Source organism: Nicotiana tomentosiformis, chromosome 6, assembly GCF_000390325.3.
Source record: "Nicotiana tomentosiformis chromosome 6, ASM39032v3, whole genome shotgun sequence".
In the NCBI taxonomy this organism is placed as follows: Eukaryota; Viridiplantae; Streptophyta; class Magnoliopsida; order Solanales; family Solanaceae; genus Nicotiana; species Nicotiana tomentosiformis.
The window spans coordinates 50,514,355-50,539,562 of NC_090817.1; the positions used below are offsets into that span (position 1 = coordinate 50,514,355).

The window sequence follows — 25,208 nt, forward strand, 5'->3', positions numbered from 1 at the left end:
TGCCCAGATGTGGTAGAGGTGCATCACATCAGGGTTCTCAGGCAGTGACTCCAATTTCAGTTGCTACACCATCAACCATACCAGGTAGAGGGGAGCTCAGGTAGTCAGGGGTTGTCCCAGCGGTGGAGGTTAGTCGGGTGGAGGTCAGGCCCACTGTTATGCATTTACAATTAGACCCAAGGTAGAGGCCTCTGATGTTGTTATTACAGGTATTATTTTAGTCTGTTACAAGGATGCGTCAGTTCTATCTGATGCTGGTTTTACATATTCCTTTATGCCATTGTACTTTGCGTCATTCCTCTATTCCTCATAGTTCTCTTGATATTCCTGTTTATGTATCTACGCCTGTTGGTGATTCTATTATGGTAGATCGGGTGTATCCGTCTTGTTTGGTTACCATTGGGGGCTATGAGACCGGTGTGGATCTCTTACTGCTTAGTGTGGTAGAATTTGATGTGATCTTAGGTATGGATTGATTATTTCTGTATCATGCTATTCTTGATTGTCACGCTAAGACCGTGACGTTAACTATGGCGGGGTTTCCAAGGTTGGAATGGAAAGACTCTCTTGGGTATCTTCTAGTAGGGTGGTTTTATTTCTGAAGGCTCAGTAGATAGTTGAGAAGGCGTATTTGGCGTACTTAGCCATTGTGAGGGATGTTAGTGCTGATACTCCTACTTTTGAGTCAGTTCCGGTATTGAGGGAGTTTCTAGATGTGTATCCACCAGACCTGCCGGGCATGCCACTCAATAGGGATATTGATTTTGGTATTGACTTGGTGCCGGACACTTAGCCCACATCTATTCCACCGTATCACATGGCTCCAACAGAGTTGGAGGAATTGAAAGAACAGTTACAAGAGTTGTTGGATAAGGGGTTCATTAGTCCTAGGTATCATCGTGAGGTGTGCCAGTATTTTTTGTTAAGAAGAAAGATGGGTCCATGAGGATGTGTATTGACTAAAAGAAATTAAAAAAGTTTACCATCAAGAATAAGTATCCATTGCCTCGCATTGATGACTTATTCGATCAGCTTCAGGGTGCTATGATGTTCTCGAAGATTGACTTGAGATCGGGGTATCACTAGTTGAAGATCAAGACTTTGGACATTCCTAAGATGGCTTTCAGGACTCGTTATGGGCATTATGAGTTTTTGGTGATGTCTTTCGGTTTGACTAATGCCCCAGTAGTCTTCATGAATTTGATAACGACAAATGGTCAAATATACCCCTCTACTTTCAAAAATGGTCTAAGAATACCCCTCGTTATACTATTGGGTTATCTATACCCCTGCAGTCATACTTTGAGTTCAAATACACCCCTCATTTAAACGGAGGGACACATGTCATCGTCCTGTTGGTCAATTTTAAATATCTCCTAATTAATTAAAAATACCCATTACCCAAACCCGAAAAATAATTTTTATTTTTTGTAAAAACTGGAAAAAACAATTTTTTTTTTACTAAAAACTGAAAAAATGAAAATATTTTTTTTTCCAATTTTTACAAAAAAACTCCTTTAAAAAAACTGAAATATATTTTCTAAAATAATATTTTTTAAAAAACTAAAAAAAAATGAAAACCAATTTTCTAAAGCAATTAAAAACTAGAAAACCTGAAATATTTTTAACTAAAAACTAAAAAAATTAAATATTTGTTTTTTCAGTTTTTACAAAAACATTCTTTAGAAAATTGCTTTTTAGTTTTTTATATCTTCAGATTTTACAAAAATATTATTTTAGAAAATATTTTTCAGCTTTTTTTAAAGCACTTTTTTTTGTAAAAACTGAAAAAAAAATATTTTCATTTTTTTTCAGTTTTTAGTAAAAACAATTCATTTTTTTCGAGGTTTTACAAAAAAATATTGCTTTAGAAAATTTATTTTCAGCTTTATATTTTCAGTTTTTACAAACACATTGTTTTAGAAAATATCTTTCAGTTTTTTCTAAAGCAGTTTTTTTGTAAAAACTAAAAAAAAAATATTTTTGTTTTTTTTAGTTTTTAGTTAAAATAATTTCAGTTTTTTCCAATTTTTACAAAAACAAAATTGCTTTAAAAAATTATTTTTCGGGTATGTATAATGGGTCTTTTTAATTAATTAGGAGATATTTAAAATTGACCAACAAGACGATGACACGTGTCCCTCCGTTTAAATGAGGGGTATATTTGAACCCAAAGTATGACTGCACTGGTATAGATAACCCAATAGTGTAACGAGGGGTATTCTTAGACCATTTTCGAAAGTAGAGGGGTATATTTGGCCCTTTGAAGATTTGATAAATAATGTGTTCAAGCTTTATTAGGATTCTTTTATCATTGTGTTCATTAATGATATCTTGGGGTATTCTCGTAGTGCTGAGGAGTACGAGCAACATTTGAGGACTATGCTCCAGATTTTGAGGGAGAAGAAGTTGTATGTTAGTTCTCCAAGTGTGAGTTTTGGCTATACTCGGTGGCATTCTTGGGCCACGTGGTATCTAGTGATAGGATCAAGGTGGATCCGAAGAATATTGAAGCAGTTCAAAATTGGCCCAAACCTTCTATCGCTACTGAGATCAGGAGTTTCTTAGGCTTGGCTAGGCATTATCGCCGTTTTATGGAGGGTTTTCATATATTTCATCCCTATTGAATCACTTGACTCAGAAGGGAGCTCCGTTCAGGTGGTTGGACGAGTGTGAGGAGAGCTTTCAGAAGCTTAAGACGGCATTGACAATGACTCTAGTTTTTGTACTGCCCTCAAGATCGGGGTCGTACATAATCTATGGTTATGCTTCGAGGGTTGGACTTGGATATGTATTGATGCAGTACAGTAGGGTGATTGCCTTTGCGTCGCGCCAACTGAAGCCCCATGAGAATATTTATCTAGAGTATGATTTAGAGTTAGCTGCTATTGTGCACGTGCTCAAGATTTGGAGGCATTACTTATATGGTGTGTCTTGTGAGGTGTATACGAATTGCCGGAGTCTCCAGCATCTATTTAAACAGAAAGATTTGAATTTCAGGTGGCGTTGATGGTTGGAGATATTTAAGGATTATGATATCGTCATTCTTTATCATCTTGGGAAGGCCAATGTGGTAACTGACACCTTGAGCAGAAAGGCGAAGAGCATGGGGAGTTTATCATTCATTCTAGATGTGAAGAGGCTCTTAGCTATGTATGTTCAGGCTTTGGCCAACAGATTCATGAGGTTGGATATTTCGGAGCCTAGCAGGGTTCTTGGTTGTGCTGTGTCACAATCGTCTTTGTTTGGGCACATTAAGGCTCGCCAATATGATGATTCCCTCTTGCTTGTCTTTAAGGACACGATGTAGTGAGGTAGTAGTGCTAAGGAGGTAACTAACTATGGTTGATGATGGGGTATTGAGGCTTCAAGGTCATATCTGTGTTACTAAGGTGGATGGTTTGAGGGAGATGATTCTTGAGAGGGCTCATAATTCGTAGTATTCTATTCACCCAGGTGCTACGAAGATGTATCTTGATTTGAAGCAGCATTATTGGTGGAGAAGGATGAAGAAGGACTTTGTTAAGCATGTTGCATGGTATTTGAATTGTTAGTAGGTTAAGTATGAGCATCAGAGACCGGGTGATTTGCTTCAGAGGTTAGATATACTAGAGTGGAAATAAGAGTGTATCACTATGGATTTTGTGGTTGGGTTGCCACAGACCTTGAGGAAATTTGATGCTATGTGTGTTATTGTGGAAAGACTGACCAAGTCTGCACATTTTTTTTCAGTTATGACTTCCTACACTTCTGAGCAGTTGACTCGGATTTATTTTAGAGAGATTGTTCGCCTCCATGGTGTGCCTGTGTCTATCATCTCGGATCGAGGCACTCAGTTTACATCGTATTTTTGGAGAGCTGTCCTGTATGAGATCGGCACGCAGGTTGAGTTGAGCATTGCATTTCACCCTTAGATGACGAGCGGACCATTCAAATCTTGGAGGATATGTTGAGAGTCTACATCATTGATTTTGGAGGCCAGTGGGATCAGTTTCTTCGTAGTAGAGTTTTCCTACAACAACTACTAGTAGAGTATCTAGATGGCTCCATATGAGGCATTATATTGGAGGTGATGTCGTTCTCCGATTCCTTAAATTGAGCCTAGGAGGATAGGTTTTTGGGCACTGATATGGTTCGTGATGCTTTGGAGAAGGTGAAGTTAATTCAGGAGTGGCTTCATACAACACAGTCCATGTAGAAGAGTTATGCTTATAGGAAGGTTCGCGATTTAGCTTTCATGGAGGGTGAGAGGGTTCTTCTCAGAGTTTCGCCTATGAAGGGCGTAATGAGGTTTGGGAAGAAGGGAAAGTTGAGCCCTCGGTAGATTGGCCCATTTGAGGATTTGGAGTGAGTGGGTGAGGTGGCTTATAGGCTTGCTTTTCCACCTAGCTTGTCAGGAGTTTATCCGATTTTTCATGTTTCCATGCTTCAAAAGAATCATGAGGATCATTCACATGTGTGAGATTTCAACTCGGTATAGTTGGATGAGAGCTTAGCTTATGTGGAGAAACTAGTGGCCATTTTTGATAGGCAGGTTCAAAAGTCGAGGTAGAAGGATATTACATCGATGAAGGTTCAGTGGAGAGGTCAGTCGGTCGAGGAGGCAACTTGGGAGACCGAGCTTGATATGCGGAATATATATCCTCATCTTTTTAGCATTATAGGTATGTTTCTAAGCTCATTTGAGGACGAATGTTTGTTTAAGAGGGGGAGAATGTAACGACCCGACCTGCCATTTTATGTATTTAAGCCCCGTTCCCCTATTTGATGCTTCCCATATGTGTGTTTCATGTTTTGTAACTTAGACGGATGATTGTTTTGACTTCGGGAAGGTTTAGGAGTGATTTGGAACACTTAGTGTTATTTAAGAAAGCTTAGGTTGTAAGAGTTGATCGGGGTTTGACTTTTGTGTAAAAGACTCCAGAATGGTATTTTGATGGTTCCAATAGATTTGTATAGTGATTTTGGACTTAGGTGTATGTTCGATATTGGATTTGGAGGTTCCTAGGAGGTTTTGGTGATATTTATCAAAAGTCAGCAATTTGTAAGATTGGAGAGTTTATAGGTTTGACCGAGGGTTGACTTTGAGGTTATGAGAGTCGAATTGTAGTTTCGTAACTTGGTATAGGTTTGTTTTGTCATTTGGAACTTGTGTGCAAAGTTTGGTTGTAATCCACATTGGTTAGACTTGAATTGATGCTTTGTTTGAAGTTGGAAGTTTATGAACTTAAGAGATTGATCTTGATCGATGATTCATGGTTTTGATGTTAATGCCGGTGTTTTGATCCTTTGGATAGGTTTGGGGAAGTTGTTAGGAACTGTTGGTGTGATTCGACAGCGTCTTGGGGGCCTCAGGTGTGTTTCGCAACATTTTGGAGTTTGAGAGCAATTCTGGTCTGGTGTTTTCTCACCTGCGAGACTTGGAGTGCAGGTGCGATTTTGTAGATGCAGACAGGTGAGCGCAGAAGCGGATTTGGTCCTAGGACAGGGAGTCTGCAAGTGCGGAGCTTTGGCGTAGATGCGATCGCGCACCTGCGAGGTTTTTTCGCAGGTGGAGCCCCATAGAAGTGAGGTCTTTCTTCGCATAAGCGGTTAGTCAGGGATGTTAGTTAGCTCGCAGATGTGAGCATTTTTCCGCAGAAGCGGAGTCACAGAAGCGACTTATGGGTCCACAAAAGCAGAATCGCTAGGCAGTGTTATGGGAGATGGGAGCTCGGTTTGGGGCAATTTTGAGGCGATTTTCACCCACTTGGATTGGGTAAGTGTTTTCAACTCAGATTTGATTATTTTTCATGATTTTACCTTTGAATTAGGCTTTTGGTTGATGAAATCTAAAGGAGAAAATTGGTGTTTTTGTAAGAAATTTTGGAAAATGAATATCTGAGATTTGAACCCCGATTTGGAGTCGGTTTTGGATGAAACTTGTATATTTGGACTCGTCTCGTAATGGGTGTTCAGGATTTGTGAATTTTGTCAAGTTCCGGGAGGTAGGCCCAGATTGACTTTTTTGTTGACTTTGTGTATTTGATTAAAGATTCAACCTTTATCTTTTGGGTTCGATTTCTATGGCTTTATTTGATGTTATTAAGTTGTATTTGGCTAGATTTGGCTCGTTCGGAGGTTGAGTTGAGAGGAAAGGCTATTTTGGGAGATTAGAGGCTACCAGGTGAAGGTAAATCTCTTGGCTAACCTCGTTAATAGGAAAACCCCTTGGATTTGACTTGTTTGCTATGTGTTTAAACTATTGGAGGTAGCGTATATACGTGGTGGCGAGCATAGATGCATTTACCGAGTTGATATCATGACCGAGGTAGAATTGGACTATTGTATGCCTTGTTTTAACTACGTGCTCATTTGATTCATGATGTATTTCACTTATGTGACTATGTTTGCTCTTTTATTCATTATAGAAATTATGCCTAGGCTTGTGATTAATTGTGAAATGAGAGCTTACTCTTGATATGTTGAATTCCTAGTTATCTGTAGTCATGTAGAAAATTTATGAGCACATATCTGTATGATATTTATTAAGTCATTGTGTACCTTTTATCATATATACATACATTTTGAATAATGGATACATAATTTGGACTGAGGATTTTTGCACGAAGGGTAAGCGTGCGAATGAGATACAGTTATGGCACATTGGACATGATGATTGGATTTTGATTTAAGAGGGATGCTATTATACCCTTCTTTACGCTTGGGATTTGGATCAGTCCCTCCGGAGTCGGGTGTTAACCCATGTTACTTTGGAAACTGTGAGCATGGCCGGTACATGGATTTTCTACCGGGTCGATACATCTATTTTGTATCGGGTATGTTGATACATGGATTGTGTATCGGAGTGCATGGATCTTGTACCGATTGAGCATGCATTCTTATTATTGACTCGCTTTGAAGTATTATCTCACTGTTAATTATTACTTGACATCCTTATATGCTAGTTGGGGGTCTTGACTCCGTTAAGTGAGCATACTATCTTTTATTTCTTTATCTGAGCAGCGTTATGGCTTTTTCTGAACTAGTAAAGCTTGCTAACACTTTTCAACTATTGATATATGTGCCTCAAGTTATTCATGATATTGATTAATGATATTTCTTAATGCGTCATTTCTTAATTAAGTTTTTATACTTGTGTGGTAAGTATTCGGAAGCATATATCCTTGCCACTACTTCTTCGGGGTTAGACTTGATACTAACTTGGTACCTATTGTGGTGTACTCACACTATACGTCTGCACATCATTTTGTACAGATCCTCAAGTGGGTCCTAGCAGAGCTTCCTAATTGAACTAGGAGATTTTCCGAAGACTTAGGGTGAGATGCACTTCATGGATCTACTTTGCAGTTCCCGAGTCCTTATTCTTTTTACCATTTTTGTCTATTTGTATTTCAGATTGCTTGACATGTTTACAAAGCTGATCTCATTTCTGTAGTTGCTTGTGTACTTGTGCCACCTAGTCTTGGGGGCGTGCTGCATTGGCCGTGTTTGGGTTGTTATCAGATATTTATACTGTTTTGGATTATTGCTGTCTTAATTTATGATATATCACTGCTAACTAAAGGAAATTGACTTTAAATTGTGGATTGTGAGTTGGCTCGAGGTGGGATTTTTGGATCGTGACAATTTTGTATTTTTAAGAAAACTCAACATTTGGTTATTTATATCCTTTCCCAAACAATAATTATTTTCTTTCATCACTGGTAATTAACTTTCACATATAAACTTCTTTAGTGACTTAGATTCTTAACTTTCTTTTAGATTAATAATCAGAATATAAATAATCTCTCCCCACTTTTAGACTAAGTTTAAGGAGCTACTTTCAGGTAGATATTAAGCGATGCCTTACCCCTTCCCCTTAGAATAACTTGAACTATTAGAATCACACTGGTTTAGTAGACTGTTAAGATTTGATCTTTACCTGACTCATAGGTAACCCGATATACCTTTAAATATTAGGTGGTGACTCCTTGCTTTTAATGGATCTCAAAATTACCATTATGTTGAATCCTATCTTAACCAGTATAAAATAGGGCGCAACAATATTGTAACGACCCAGCCAGTCATTTTGTGTATTTGAGTCGCGTTCTTGTATTTGATACTTCCCGTATGTTTATGTATTAATTTATGACTTTCGTGGATGGTTGGTTCGGTTTCGGGAAGGTTTTGGAGTGAACTGGATTACATATTTCCATTGTTGGAAGCTTAAATTGTAAGAATTTACCAAGGTTTTACTTTTGAGTAGGTGACCTCAGATTGGTGATTTGATGGTTCCAATAGGTTCGTATGATGATTTTGGACTTAGGCATATTTTTGGATTTGGATTTGGAGGTTCCTAGGGAGTTTTGGCTTTAATCGTCGAAAGTTAGAAAGTTGAAGATTTGGAAGGTTCATAGGTTTGATGGAGAGTTGACTTTGATAATATCAGGTTTGGATTATCGTTTCGGGACTTGGAATAGATCTGTCATGTCATTTCAAAATTATGTGAAAATTTTGCATTTAATCCAAATTGGTGAGGCATAAATCAGATGCTTGGTTTTAAGTTTAGAAGCTTATGAACTTAAGAGAAGTTTGATTTGTGGTTTGATCATCAATTCATAGATGTGATGTTATCGTGTGTGTTTGGAGGCTTTAATGTTATCAGATGTTATCGTGATGTTATCGGATAGTGTTTATGGCTTATTGGTGTGATTGGATGGGGTTTCGGGTGGCTCGGGTGAGTTTCGGACCACCTGGAGCTTGATTGAGATGGAAAACTTTCAACTGGTTTCTGGCGTACTTCGCGATCGCAGAGCAGGTCTCGCAATCGCGGGTGGTTACTTTGGAGGAAGTTGTTTCTTTTCTTCGTGTTCGCAGGCAGTAGGTCGTGTTCGCGATGGTTGTGGTAGTTTGTTTTTTGCATTCTTGCAACAGGGTCGTGTTCGCGTAGAGGAGAGGCAGGCTGGGAGATTGCCTGGTGTTAGCCTTTGCGATTAGGATCGCGTCCGCATAGGCTTGGGACCCCTGTGCATTGCATTCGCGTGGAACCAACCGCATTTCCAAAGGTTCTTTTTGGGCAGTGGCAGGATTGTGCTTCGCAAATGCGAGGTTTGTGTCGCGTTCTGGAAGGTTAGTGTTGGGCAGACTCATTTAAGTTCTAATTTCGAGATTTTAGCCCATTCTCTCATATTTTGATCCCTAGACTGGGAGATGGGGGCAATATTTAAAGGATACTTTCATACAAGACTTGGGGGTAAGTTTATTTTTAATCATTTTTATTATTATTTCAAGAATATACATGGATCATTAGACATAAAATATGAAATTTTGAGGAATATTTGGGGATTTTTCCTACAACTTAAGAGAGTGAAAATTGGTGATTTGGGAGTCGATTTGGGCTCGGTTTTGGAATCTTATAACATATTTGGAATCGTGGGTCCCGGGTAGTTGGGATCTACCCCTTAACTCAGGTTTTGACCATGTGGACTCGGGTTGGCTATTGTTGACTTTTTGGGAATTGAATAAAGATCGAAGTTTTATTATTTGAAATTGATTCCTATGTCTTTGTTTGTCTTTATTGAGTTGTTTTTGGCAAGATTTGACGCGTTCAGAGGCTTATTTGAGAGGCATGGGATTTTTGGAGTATTGATTCTCGCGCTTTGAGGTAAGTATCTTGCCTAAGCTGGGTTTTAGGATAATTTCCTCCTTGGCAATGATATTTGTCGTAGGTTGGGGGTGACACACGTGTGAGATGACGAGCGTATACACGTTCAACGTGGTTATTCATGATCTGGGTCGACTTTAGGCTATTATGTTCCTTGTTTTGATATCATGCCTCTTCGATAGCATGCTTTCTCTACATGTATGACTACATGAGCTATTATTTATGCTAGGAACCATGTCTAGGCTTCGTACTAACTTGTTTGAGATATGATAGAACTATTTTTGCTATGTTGAGCTATTTGCCTTAACTGTAGTCATATTTTCAATCATAATATCATATCCATGTATTATATCTCAATCTCTGTGCTCTCTTTATATGTTATCTCACATGTTGTTAGTATCCTTATTTGTGTGACACGAGTTTGAGCTAAGTTGTGTCATGTTGGTGTATTCTGTGCGTTATTCTTAATTATGGTACTGTGAGACGTGAGCATATTGAGACTTGAGAGGATTCATGACTGATCTTGGGCTGTTGAGCTACGTTGATATTGATTGTGAGGAGACGTTTGCGTCCAAGCCCCATATTGGGCTGAGTGGCATAGATTGTTAAGTGTGATATTGATTGCGAGGGGACGCTGCATCAGGCCCCATATTGGGTTGAGTGATATTGATCGTTGACTTTTGATCCGGTCTATGCTGGGCTAGGATCCGCCTCTCTGGAGTCAGGTATAATTCTATGAGTGCAGGAACTTGATATTTTCTTTGTGAGGGGCATATGCCAGGAACCTCTACAGTGCTGAGTGTGAGAGTGTGTAATGATTCAGGGGCTTTGAGCCAGACACCGTGAGCGTGCTGTGAGTATGATTGAGGGGTAATTGTGCCAGGCACTATGTATGTGTTAAGATGTTGTTGGTTTTGGCATGAATACTTGTCTTCAGGCATAGAGTGGTATTTTCCTCATGCTGGTTGATATCTGATGTCTTTAAAGTTGATGCGTTGACTGATATATTTGGAAAACATTCTTATTTTCCTCTTAATGTGATATAGTTGAACTTGATATTAATTAGATGCTCTTCCTTTGTTATTATTATACTGTTATTGTTGTTGTTGGTTGTTGGAAATGAGTATTGGACCTTGCCAAGATCATCACTACTTTTGGCACGAGGTTACGCTTGCTATTTATTGAGTACATAGGGCCGGTTGTACTTATACTACACTCTGCATTTCTTGCGCAGATCCAGGTGTTGCTGATCATGGTAGCTGCTAGTGAGCCGAATGACGAGCGCAAAACACACACTTAAATTCTGCTCGCTAATCAAATATAGTATAGTATAATTTCATATCCACAAGGTTTAGATTTAAACAGTATTCTCGTAGTTTCTAGCTTGGTTGCTATCCGGGAGAATCAACTATTGAGATTTATAAGATGTCTAACTAAAATTAATTAAGAATCTAAAGCTATTGACTAATGACAATCGACGCAGGGAATAAGCAAATAAGGTTATCAATGGGAGAAGATAGGGTTTTGATAGGATAGGTGCAAGATAATTGTTCGGGATCTAACTCTAGATAATTCACTTTTAATGTTCAAGTGAGTCTCTCAAATTTACTCAATTATCAGTTCAAACGTTAGGCAAAACTTCTCTCTCAATTAAGTCTTAACCTCACAAGATGAACCAATTTGAGCACGTGAATATATGCCAGAATGCGTAGTGGATTAGTCTTTAGGAAAACCTCTTTCAATTATTCTCCTAACTTGGTTTAATCAATGATTCAACTAGCCTATTTCGATTACTTAGAAGAATCTATGAACTCAAACAACAATATAATGCAAAGATGTCACAAGTTATGCCTCTCTCGATTACATGAACAAGTGAATAAAGATGCAACAATTAAATCATCCAAAAATACTTAAATACATAATACTAGAGTTATAATCCACAAACAATCATCAATACACCAAATCCATCAAACCCTAAAGAGAACTACTCTATGGATATGGAGCAATTCATCACAAATAAAGTTAAATTATAGGAAAACATAAATTCAATCCAAACTCGGGTCTTGAGGAAGGAATGATGAAATCCATGTGCTCTTTCTCCTCCAACTCCTTCTTAGCCTCCTTAGGTCGAATATGTGTCAAAAGTCCTAAAAATAACATTTTCCATATATTTATACCAAGTAGGGTCGGGCCCAGACGAAACCACCTTCTCCTAGCCGAAATTGGATTTTCACTCTGTAAAAATTGCACAGGCGCACCGCATGGGGCGACGCGCCATGCGGGGCATTAGTGGGGAAATCCAGAGAGCTAATTTCTGACAGACAACATAGGATTGCACAAGTGCGGCGCCCCACGCGCCACCGCGGCAGTGGGGAATTCTCAGAGTACGGACCAAACTTCAATTTTTGACGTCCAGACTTGGTCTTCGACCCCTGAACACAATCCCGACTTAATCCCTTGGGCTTTTACTCAGACTTCAAAGCTCCAAATAGCTCAAATTTATTCCATAACATCTACATAGCTCGAAATCACTCCTACAAGGCATAAAACACACAATAAGTGCAAAACACTATCAATTAAAGCTCAAACACAAATAAAGTACAGTGAATTAGAGTGCAATAAGCGACTAAAATACAAGATTATAGCCTACCATCACCGAATCCAGATTATTTAGAGATTTCAAGGTAATGATGTTGCATTTGTAGGCCTTGAATTCTCTCTACTTATCTCATGTTATTACTATTTAGTTTTTCAATTCTACCACTCTCTCTCTCTCTCTCTCTCTCTCTCTCTCTCTCTCTCTCTCGCTACAACTCTCTTTCGCTCGCTACTTTTTCTCAACGTCCAACAAATAACCGGCGACCAACTAAGCTGTCGACGACCGTTTTCCCTACACAAGGTAAGTCCTCCCTCTGTCATCTCTTCTCTCTCCTCTCTTTCCCCCACCACTCTCCTCTCCATCCTTTTCTTTCTTTTCATCTTTGTTGTACACTTCTCCCACCCTTGGCGACCTTAAAAAGGGGTGGCATTGCTCGCTTTTTACTCTTTTTGCATTTATCTCTCTCCCTCGTTCTCCGGCCCTTTGTGTGTGTGTGGGTGTGCGTTTCCCTGTAGTGAACAGGGCTGTTCAACTTCTGGCAAAACCTATTTACGCATCGTCACATGAGCATCACCACAACTAGGTTTCTGTCCAGATTTGCATCACTGGTGGTTGCCCCCTCAAGCTGGACCTATCGCATCCAATCCCAAGCCATTTCTGACGTGACCCAACAATTCTGGCCAGATTTTTGACGAGCTCCTCCATCTCCTACTATTGTCATTACCTATTAACCAGGTTCTTCGTTCTTGTTTTGTTGTATTCTTATGCCTAGTGTGTTCTTTACTAGTTCTTGTTTTTGATATCCTCTGTTATAATCTGTTTCTTTGTGCCTAGCGTGTTCTTTACTAGTTGTTTTGATATCCACTGTCACAATCTGTTTCTTTTGTGCCTAGTGTGTACTTTACTAGTTGTTGTGCTCTAATTGTAGTTAAGTTGTTTAGATTACTTGTATTTGCTTTCGTGCCTTTTAGCATCGATTAGGGTATTTTGTCTTGCATTTCTTGCTGGTACTATCACTCCTTAGTATATTAGTTGTTACTTTATTCCCTATATTGTAATTCGCCACTGGTTCTGTGGTAGTTCTTGCTTAGTATGTCTTATATTATAGTGGTTGTACTGAACAATGGTAGTTCTTGCTTAGTGTGTCTTAGATTATAGTGGCTGTACTGAACAATGGTAGGGTGAGGTCATGTCCTCAGGGGTGTGGGGGTAGGGGGTTAGAGGGCAAGGGTGGTAAGGATGGTAAGGGATCCTCCAGACTGAGAGTTGGTTATTGGAACATCGGGATTTTGACGGGGAAGTATATAGACATTTAACACAATACCCAGACATTTAACACAATAGCCACCCGTATCACTCCGCCCAGACAATAATATAATAGCCACCCCTATCACTCTGCCTAGACAATAACACAATAGCCATCCATATCGCTCCGCCCAGACAATATACAATAGCCACCTGTATCACTCCGCACAATCAACAACAATGAGATGCCACCCTTATACTCTGCATAGCAATAATCAATCCACACAACACACCCACATGTGCAAACATCACAGCAACATGACCTATCAACTCGTACCATGAGTGCCCATAGGCCACAACCTTTCCAAAATAACAATACCAATATCACCACAACACATAGTCCATAACTCAACCACGATGTGTACGAGAATCTCAACAACAACAAAGTGAAATGGGAAAATAACTCCACCATGAAAGATACTCCACTAAACAACAACTTCAACTAAAATAGGTTAAGGGCTCTCAATAACTTCAATTTCAATTAAATTGTTTAAGAATAAATTCAATACTGAAGGTATTTTCATGAAATGAAAACTCTAAATTCTAGTGTATAACATAAGCTAACAAATGAAAGAGATAGCATGAAATAGCAACTACATCTAAATGCATGAGAATAACTCGTCAACGAAGGGATATCATGTAATAGCAACTTGAAATAAGAATAATTCAACAATAAAAGAGGTAATGTGACAATAAAAGACATAACAACTTCAAATAAGCATATAAGAGTAAACTTGAAAAATAAAAGATAGAACATGTGCTAACAACTTCAATAAAGCATATAAGAGTAAACTTGATAAATAAAAGATAGAACATGTGCTAACAACTTCAAACAAAGCATGTAAGAGTAAACTTAACATGATATGACAACTTCAATTAATGCATGAAAGAAGCCTAGGAGTCTAAACCGGTCAAATACCACATATAAGCCCGTGCAAACACTCGTCACCTCGCGTACACGTCTTCCACATAATTCAAATAATTCAATCAACCCAAATCCTAAGGGTAGTTCCCCCATACAAAGTTAGGTAATATGCTTACCTCAAAGAAGCTAAATCAATACTCTAAAAAGTCCTTCCCGTGTGGAACAACCTCCGGACGACTCAAATCTAGCCAAAATAACTTAATATCATAAATAGAAGCCATAGAAAATAATTCCGGATAACAAAGTTTCAATCCTTAATGAAAACCAAAAAGTCAACCTTGAGACCACACCTCGAAACTCGACAAAATTTATAAAATCCAAACACCCATTCCGATACGAGCCCAACCATACAAAAATCATCCAATTCGGACTTCAAATCGGCCTTGAAATTATCAATTTATGTTTTAGAAACGTTTTTACAAAAATCCCCAATTTTTTCAATTCAAATCACTAATTAAATGATAAACACAAGTATGTAATCATGAAATATAACCAAATCCGAGTAAAAAATACTTACCCCAATCCAAATCATGAAATCTCCTCCAAAATCGCCCAAGACCGAGCTCTACAAACCAAGATATGTTAAAAATGGGCAAACCCTCGAACTATATACAATCTGCCAGTGAAATCTACTTTTGCAGTCACATTGTCACATCTGCGAGCCCCGCTTCTGCGGAAAATGCTCGCATCTACGAGATCCCAGCAACTGGCGCCCCACCGCATCTACGGTTCACAAAGCGCTTCTGCGCTTACGCTTTTGCGGTCCTGTACTGCAGGTGCTTTCTGCTTTTGTGACCGGGTGACTGCATCTGCGGTCCCTGCCTTCTCCAACTAAAGTCCGCACCTACACTCACTTGGCCTCTTCTGCAGCGCCGCATCTACAGGTGCGAAGGCATCAATACTCAGATTCTTCAGCAATTGAACAAGGTTCCAAAATGATCCGCAACTCGTCCGAAACACACCCGCCCCCCGGGACCCCGTCCAATCACACCAACTAATCCTAAAATATAACGCGGGCCTAATCGAGGCCTCAAGTCATACCGAACAACATCAAAACTATGAATCGCACCTCAATTCAAGCCTATTGAACTAATGAACCTTCAACTTCTATAACTCATGCCGAACCATATCAAATCAACTCCGAATGACCTCAATTTTTGCATGCGAGTCCCAAATAACATAACGGACCTAGAACAACTTTTGGAACCACAATCCGAACTCGATACCAACAAATTCAACTCTCGGTCAAACCTCTCAACCTGCAGGTTTCTAACTTTCGCCAAAAGCATCAAATAAACCTACGGACTTCCAAATTCAAATCCAAACATATGCCTAAGTCCAAAATCATCATATAAAGCTATTGGACTCATCGAAACACCATTTCAAAGTCGTCTACACAAAAGTCAAACCCCGGTAAACTCTTACAGCTTAAACTTTTAAAACAAGGATCCTTCTTCCAAATAAATCATGAATCACCCGAAAATCGAAACCGACCATACACGCAAGTCAAAATACATCATGTGAATCTACTCAAGATATTAAACCACCGAACGGAATATTAAAGCTCAAAACGATCAGTCGAGTCGTTACAAATAACAAACAAATATATAAAAAATTCCATATATCAAATTAAGGACTTAAAAATAGTAAATTATGATTTTAAAAATATAAAAATGCTATTTTGACCTAAATAGTATGATAAATATAATTATAGGCTATTATTGCAAATAATGCATAAATGAGATAAAATGCAACACAGTTATAGGAAATGATATAAAAATGTCATAAAATATGCATAATGTACTATAAAAATATAAATAACTATTTTGGCCAACTGGTCACTCATGAATGATTTTAAGAAAATGATAAGTTAATTATTTATGAGTTTTAAGTGCTAGAATCAATTTAAAAAAATGTTTATGATGTAAATGAAAATCATTTATATAAAACTTCTATAATAGTGATATAAGACAAAATGCTTATGAAGTAATGATAGGATAATAAATTGATATTTTAAACAAGTCGTGGAGTAATAATGCAGGAAAATATTCTATAAATAATACTTAAATATATATATAAATACATTATAAAATATACCCACTTACAAAGGCTAAATGGAGAATCATGAGCAAAATTAAATTATCAACAACTGCCCCTCTTTACCCAGAAATGATGAAAGAATTATCCGGTAAAGACATCAAGATGATGATAAATTTTGTTCGAATGAGATGTTTTAAAATATGGGGGCCTAACCCTAGTCCTTGAGCTGCATACATATCCCGGATTTTACGAAAATCATGCCGTGTGTAGTTTTGGATCCAAAGGTTAAAAAGGACTATGGAATTATTATAGAAAGACTGTGTGCTTTGGTGACGTTGTGAACAGTTGATATCATAAATGGAAAGTATGGATATCAATAAGGCATAATCGGTCACTACGGATGCATGAGGCATTGTGATTGGGGAACGATTACGAATAAGGGAAGTGCTCGATTATTGGTTAGCAGTTATTTGGAGATATCGGAGGAATGTGAGCATTAAATGGAAACCGGAGCGAGAATTACTCCTGTGTGAAGAACGGTTACCTTTCGTGTTACCTGCAAAGCTCAAAACACAACAAATGCAGCAAATGCCCTTTAGACCATGAAAGATGTCTTTGGACTATGAGACTGATGTCCTTAGACCATGACGTTCTGGGTTATAAAGTATGTATAAGGGATTCCCAGGCCATGAAATGGTGTCCTTGGGCCATGAGGATGGTGCCTTCGGACTATGAAGCCTTTGAATAATGATGTGAAACTTTGAGATCCTTAGGTCATGGAATGTTATCCTTAGGCCATGAAGATGATGCCTTCGGACTATGACGCCTTCGGATAATGTGGCAATCTTTCAGCCCATGAAATGCAAGGATGTAGCGGTATTTGATTGTTCGACAAGGAAGATAGGCAATGCTTAGCCATATGCAGATGACGAAGGCAAGGCTTAGCCTTATGCAAGAACGGAGATAGAGCTTTATCCTCGTGCAAACGGAGGAAGGCAGTTCTTAGCCGTATGTGAGTAAGAGGTCCACGCTTGGCCTGATGCAATAGTCAGGGAAACGCTTAGCCCTATGCAGACGTGAAGGCAGTACGCAGTCTCACACAAGTAGTAGGGCGGTGCTCGACCCTTATGCAGATAGTCAGGGAAACACTTAGCCCTATGCAGATGTGGAGAAAATACTTAGCCTCTTGTGAGTGGGAGTGTTATGCTAAACCTGATGCAAATAGTGAAGGCAATGATTAACCCTATGCTGGTGCGGAGGTAGAGTTTAGCCTTATGCAGGTAGAAGGGTCATGCTTGACCCGATGTAGATAGTAAGAGAAGTGTTTAAATATATGCAAGTGGAGGCAGAGCTTAGCCTCACGTAGGTAGAGGGGTCGTGCTTGACACAATGCAGATAACGAGGACGATGCTTAACCCTATGCAAGTGTAGAGGTAGAGCTTAGACTCATGCAATAATGGAGGCAGACCTTAGCCTCATGCAAATGTAAGAAAGGAAAGCAATTCTTATCTCGACACATTTAGTCTTGGTAGCATCTGTCCACGTGAAATTTAGTGATCTCGTTTAATATCCTTTGTGGATATCCCTGATAATGTTGCACCTGTTATTCCTGCATTCAAAGAAAAATGGTGAGTTCGGGGGAGGTTGACTCATGCTTTCGACTCCGTGTTCCATCCTTGCTCATGGCTTTGCTCTGTGATCTTCATAATTCTATAATTTCAGCTAGCCTGGGCAGTATTTGGCTATTATAGAATCTGAGTTTGAAAACATGTATCGTTTGTACTTATCAAAATAGAAAGGATGCAGTTATTCAAAATGCATGATAATGCAAAAAACCTTTCGGATCATAAACCATGACACGCTTTGAGACATTGCAACGTCCTTATCAATTGGGAGGACTCCCTCAAAATTCAAATTCTGCCCCAGTTCTGATGGATCGACTCTGATATACTTCCTGATAATACTCTTCTGGTGACTCTTGGCGTGACAATATTAGATCTGATTCAAGGTTTGCCCCATCCTTGATCTTGATGGGAAATGGAAATTTTATTATATTGTGACTGAACCTACATGGATGCCTACATTTCCCCTCTTAAACAGGAATCACGTCAAGCATAGTTCCTGTTACATCAAGAAGAAAATGTGAATACAATCTTAGACATAATATCTTTTGATGACATCTGAATTGACGGGCTTTGGCCATAACACTCCTTCCATTTCTGCTAGTATGAGTGCTCCTCATGTCAGCACTCGGTAAGTAAGGACCCTGCTAATTGGGTGAAAATTTACCCTTTACCTCATCCTGATATGGGAAGATTCACTTCAGAACTAGTTGCCTCGGTATGAATTGTCTGGTCTTACCTTCTTGTTGAAAGCCTTTTCCATTATGTTTTGGTAAAGTTGACTGCGATTCACTGCATTCATTCTTTTTCCGTCAATGAGAGCCAACTGATCATATCAATTCTGTACCCATTCCGCGTCACTTAGCTCAGATTCTTGTATGATCAATAAGGAAGGGATTTCTACCTCAGCGGGTATAACAACTTCAGTACCATAAACCAGTAGATAAGGAGTTTCCCTAGTTGATGTTCGCACCGTGGTGCGGTATCTAAGCAAAGCAAAAGGTAACTTCTCTTGCCAATGTTTGTAGTTGTCTATCATATTTCTTAGTATCTTCTTAATATTCTTGTTGGCGGCTTCTACAACTCCTTTCATCTGAGGTCTGTATGTGGTAGAATTGTGGTGCTTGATCTTGAATGTCTAGCACATGGCCTGCATTAGATCACTATTGAGGTTAGCGGCATTGTCAGTGATAATTTACAACTACAAACTTCTTTGTCACGGCTTTTTAGGAGGTGGCTTCGACCCATTTGGTGAAGTTATCAATGGCTACCAGGATAAATCTATGTCCGTGGAGGCGGTAAGCTCGATTGGGCCAATGACATCCATGCCCCAAGAGGGGAAAGGCCAAGGCGAACACGTCACATTGAATTCATTGGGTGGAACCCGTATCATGTCATCATATACCTGGCACTGATGACACTTCTATATGTACTTGATGCAGTCAGTCTCCATAGTCCTCCAAAAGTATACCATCCTCAATATTTTATTGGCTAGAAGGAATTCGTTTATGTGAGATCTGCATGTTCTGGCATGTATCCCTTCAAGCAGTTTGGATGCTTCTTTGGCATCCACACATCTTAATAACCAAAGATCATGAGTCTTTCTGTATAGAATTCCTCCACTCTAGAAGAGATGATTATCTAGTCTTTGTAATGTTCACTTTTGAGTATGTGTAGCACTTTCCGGCTATTCTCCTATTTCTAGATACTCGCTGATATCGTGAAACTACCGTTTCCCATCAAATTCTTCTTCGACATGGGCATAATAGGTAGGCTACTTGCAGATCTCTATCCGAATATGATCAATATAATTCCTATTTGGATGTTGTATCATGGAAGACAATGTGGCCAACGCGTTTGCGAATTCGTTCTGAATCCGGGGAACAAGCTTGAATTCTATCTTTGCAAATCTCTTGATCAATCCTTGCACACAATGCAAGTATGGTAGTATCTTGGTATTCTTGGTGGTCCCTTCTCCGAGTACCTGATGTATCAATAGGTTTGAATCTCCGATCACTAAAAGTTCCTAGATGTTCATGTCAATGGCTAACCTGAGACCCAGAATGCAAGCTTCATATTTTGCCATTTTGTTAGTGCATGTGAATCTGAGCTTGGAGGATATCTATAGTGTTGGCCGGTTTCCGATACTAGGAAAGCTCCATCCACTCCTTTGAAATTTGTAGCTCTGTAAGAAAATAATCTCCACCCATTGTAAGTTTCTGCTATATCCTACCCTATGAACGATGCCTCTTTGTCAGGAAAATACGTCTTCAATGGTTCATATTCTCCATCCACGGGATTCGCTGTCAGATGATCAGCCAATTCTTGCCCCTTGACTGCCTTTTGAGTCACATACATACTGTCGAACTCACTCAAAAGTATTTTTCACTTTGCCAACTTGCCTGTGGGCATAGGTTTCTAAAGTACTCTCCAATAAATAATACCGAGCTTCATAGGGTGTGATCATTTTTACTCAGATAGTATGTGGCTTGCTCTTTCCTTCCGGTTTCCTCATGTTTTCCGATGATGCATCCAAATACTCCATCCAACATAGACATGTATAACAGTAGAGGTCTTCCGGGATCCGATGGGACCAACACAGGAGGTTTGGAATCCTTAATTTTTTCGAAGGCTTTTTGACATTCCTCGATCCCACTTATCGCAACATATTTTCTCAATATCTTGAAGATTGGTTTGCATATCACTATCGTCTGGGCTACGAACAGACTGATATAATTAAGACGACCCAAGAAACTCATCACATATTTCTTGTTCTTAGGTGGCAGCAAATCTTGGATGGCCTTGATATTTGATGGATCTAGCTCGATCCCTTGGCGGCTGACAATCAAACCTAGTAGTTTCTCGACAGGGACCCTGAAGGCACATTTTGCAGGGTTCAGCTTCAAGTTGTATCTCCGTAGGCAGTCAAAAAACTTTCTCAATTCTGCTATATGATCTGAGCTCTTTTTGGATTTGATGGTGACATCATCCACATAAACCTCGATCTTCCTGCGGATCATAGCATGAAAGAGGGTATTCATGGCCCTCATGTAAGTAGCTCATGCATTCTTTAAATCAAACGTCATCATTTTATAGCAATACACACCCCCACAACATAATGAAGGTTGTTTTCTCTGTGTCTTCTTCATCCATCCAGATCTGGTGATATCCAGCACAACAATCGACAAAGGACTGAATTTCATGATTAGCGCAATTATCAATCAAGATATGCATGTTTGGCAGTGGGAAATAATCCTTGGACTTGCTCTATTCAGATCTCTATAGTCGACGCATACCTTGACCTTTCCATCTTTCTTTGGCATGGGTAGGATGTTAGCTAGCCAAGTCATGTATTCAACCACTCGAAGAACCTTGACGTTGTTTTATTTGGTAACCTCTTCTTTTATTTTCAAACTCATGTCTGGCTTGAATTTCCTGTGTTTCTGCATCACTAGTGGTCACAATTAGGTTGGTAGGTAGCTTATGGGCCACTATGGATGTGCTCAACCCTGTTATGTCGTCATATGACTCGAAAAAGATATACTCATATTCTTTCAAAAATCTAATGTACTCTTCTTTGTCAGACGGTGATAGACGGATGCTAATGCGAGTCTCTTTGATTGTTTCGGAATCCCCCAAATTAACCACTTCTGTTTCCTCTAAATTTGACTTGGGTTTGTTCTCAAAATCCTCAACTTTCTTGACAATTTCCTCGGGTATTACATCATTCTCCCATTGCTTTAAATCACTCTCATTATGTTGTGTTGTCTCATTACATGTTACATTTGTAGATTCAACGTGCTAGGAAATAATTATGCTGAAAAATATAAACATGATGATATAGATAAACAAATAATGCATTAATTAAAAATTAAATTATGTCAAAACAAGCATAACTCGATGTCTGGAGTACTTATTTCAAAACAAAAATACTGAATGTCGTAAATGCTAGAAAATAAGTTTTAAAAACATGCTAGTTTGCCAAAGCTAACCAGGTGTTCGAGGAGCCTAGGATGGTGTAGTAGTCCAATTTTCTAGAACAACTCCATCTCCTTCTATCCGGAGAGTGGAATCCTCCACCTCCTCTCCCAAAATCACGTTACAGTCCATGTCTTCTTCGGTCCGGAACAAACTTTTTATGCCATCTAGAATCTCATCTTCTTCAAAACCCCAAATCAAGTCAGCCTTGCAGAATGTCTGGTGCAATAGTATTATGGGTTTGGGAAGTAAATAGTAGAAATCAATCCATAGAGGCGACCGACCCTGATATTCCTGTATGGTGTATTCATACCCAAGACCGAAGGTGGTGTTCTGAGACCGTGGTCATATTGGTTTTGTTATCTCCTGAAGCTTAGGGCCGAGACCTCAGCCTGGCTCGTATCCTAACCAAAGCAATATGCTTAGCACTTTGTCACTCCACCATCGTCCCTTTTCAATGGTGTTCACCCGTTCAATACTATGGAACGTCTCTCCTCCTAGCTTCCTCTTTCCTTTAACTGCTGGTACAGTTTGGTTGGTATAAATAGGATTGTTACTATATCCATGACAACCATCTCCTAGTGATTCCACTTGAATTTCACAACCTGATGTAGGGTAGAAGCAACCGGCCCGACCATGTGTATCTATGGTCGTCCCGGCAGCTGATTATAAGTACCAGGGATGTCTAGTACCTAGAACTCAACATCAAACACAATTGGACCTATCTTTAAATTCAAATTAATTTCACTGATTATAGCTCTCTATGACCCATCAAATGCTTTCACAGCCATGCTTCCTTGCCTTATTTTGGGTGTACCTATACCTAGCCTTCTCAATGTGGTCAAAGGACATATATTCAGACTTGAACCTCCATCAACCAAAACTCGAGTGATGAACTTGTCTTCATATTGCACGGTAATGTGCAATGCCCGGTTATGGATCAAACCTTCCGGTGGCAACTCGTCTTCATGGAAAGTGATTTTGTGTGTTTCCAGTATTTGTCCCACCATGTTCGCCATTTCTCCACTAGTGATGCCAACGAGCACATAGGAGTCACTCGATACCTTCATCAAGGAATTCTTGTGTGCGTATGAATTCTTCAGTAATGATAAAATAGATATCTGGGCGGGGTTTTTGTTCAGATGATCATTAACAGAATATTCCTTGGCCTGCACTTTCCTCCACAAGTTATCAATACCTGTTTCCACAACAGGCGGCTTTGGTGCAGTTTTCTCACTTGACCCTCCTTGGTCAAGGTTCTCTGGTGTATACACTCTTCCTGTTCTTGTCATTACTTGAGCAACACCTTCTTCTTCTGCCATAGCCTTTCCTTTTCTTCTGGCTTCAGCCACGTAGTCCCATGGCATAACTTTAGGGTGATAAGCAGGTGACGAAGCTACCATCATAGTGAACGGTAGCCTAGGTATGGCCACTTCAACTTCAAATGGTGCTTTGTCTTGCACCACAACCGGCATGGGCACTATAGGGGATGATACCGCAGTATCTCCATCTCGAATAAAACCAACGGACCCTTCTTGGTCCCTTTGTTCATTAGTTTCAATCATGTTTATCCCATCACCCCTATGGTTTGGAAGAGGGTTGTTGTGGACATTGGGTGTAGGCTCTTTCAAGTGTATCACCTTGGTGTCTATCGACATTTGAATCTTATCTTTCAGCGTGCGACACTCTTCAATGGTGTGTCCTTTCATGCCAGACTGACAGACACATGTTTTGTTGGGGTTGATCCACATGGCTAAGATTTCAGTTGCTACCGCAAGGATAATGGTGATGTAACTAGAAACATTCAGCCTTTCATACAGTTGGGCTATAGGCTCAGTGAGAGGGGTATATTGCCTGGGTGTTCTACGATCAAAGTTGGCTTGGGGTTTAGGGTAGTTCTGTCGGGCAGGTGGGGGTGAGTGATAGTATGCTGGCTGGGTATTGTAGGTATGGTTGGTGGTAGCAGGATAATGGTATTTTGGGGATGAAGGATGATATACTGGTGGGGGTGTTTAATAGGTGAGTGGAGATTTTGGTCCCTGAGCTACCATCATGACACTCACTTCTTTCTTCTTCGAGATCCCTCCAGTCTGTAAGGCTTTGTTAGTAGCTTGCAAAGCTTCGAAGTTGGTGACCATGCCAATGTTGATACCTTATTTAATTCTTTCTCCTAACTTGATTATGTCAAAAAATTTGTGGTTTTCTATGACCATCAACCTGTCATAGTATTGCAGGTCCTGGGCTCGCATGAAGAACTTATTTATCTGTTCTTCCTCTAGAGGTGGCCTTACCTTAGCCTTTTTAGATCTTGAATGGGTAGCATACCCACAAAAGGTTTCCATGGGTTTTTTCTTGAGATTTTGAATGTAGAACACATCTGGAGCATTTTCTATGTTGAACCTAAACCTGTTCATGAAGTCTGATGCCATACTCACCCAGTTGGATCACTTCTTCGAGTTCTGACCGATATACCATGCCAGGGCATCTCCTGTAAGACTTCGCATAAACAGCTTCATGCAAATTTGCTCATTTTTACCCATGCCTACGAGCTTGTCACAATAAGTTCTCAGGTGTGCTTTGGGATTAGGTGTACAATCAAACATCTCAAACTTTGGGGGTTTGTAACCCTCGGGCAATTCAACATCAAGTTGATTGCATAAATCTTTGTAGTTCAGACCTTCAATACTCTTTCCTCCTTCGACACTCCGTACACTTCCATGTAGCTTCTTCAACTCCTCGGCCATGTTTTTAATGAGAAGGTCCTTCTCAGCGGGTTCAGGTGTATATAGGGTTTGTTGTGGTGTATATGGAAACATTTTCACGTATATGGGGTTGCTTTGGTGGGTGCCAGGGACTTAGGGATATGTGTGATCATTGATGGAGAGGGGTAGGTTGTGGTGCGTTTTGAGGAGAGGGGTAAGTGGCAGTTTGTGGGTATTGAGTTGTAATGAGGTGGTGTTGTTGCAAAACTTGTAGTGGTGGAGGATTCGAATTTTGGGGAGGTATGGGGTTTTGGCACTATTGAGTGATAGGAGGATTTTGAGGAGCTTGTGATTGTGGGTTTTGAGGTTGAGGTGGGTTCTGGGTAGTGGT

General features: G+C 39.6%; 1 protein-coding gene across 1 annotated transcript; it reads right to left on the reverse strand.

The window, feature by feature from the left end:
* Positions 1-22,876: 22,876 nt before the first annotated feature.
* Positions 22,877-24,931, reverse strand: LOC138893977 (uncharacterized). Its single transcript, XM_070178649.1, has 3 exons — positions 24,588-24,931; positions 24,333-24,521; positions 22,877-23,909 (listed from the first exon to the last, which is right to left on the reverse strand). The coding sequence occupies exons 1-3, from the start codon at positions 24,929-24,931 to the stop codon at positions 22,877-22,879; spliced, it is 1,566 nt and encodes a 521-aa protein (XP_070034750.1).
* Between the last annotated feature and the right edge of the window lie 277 nt (positions 24,932-25,208).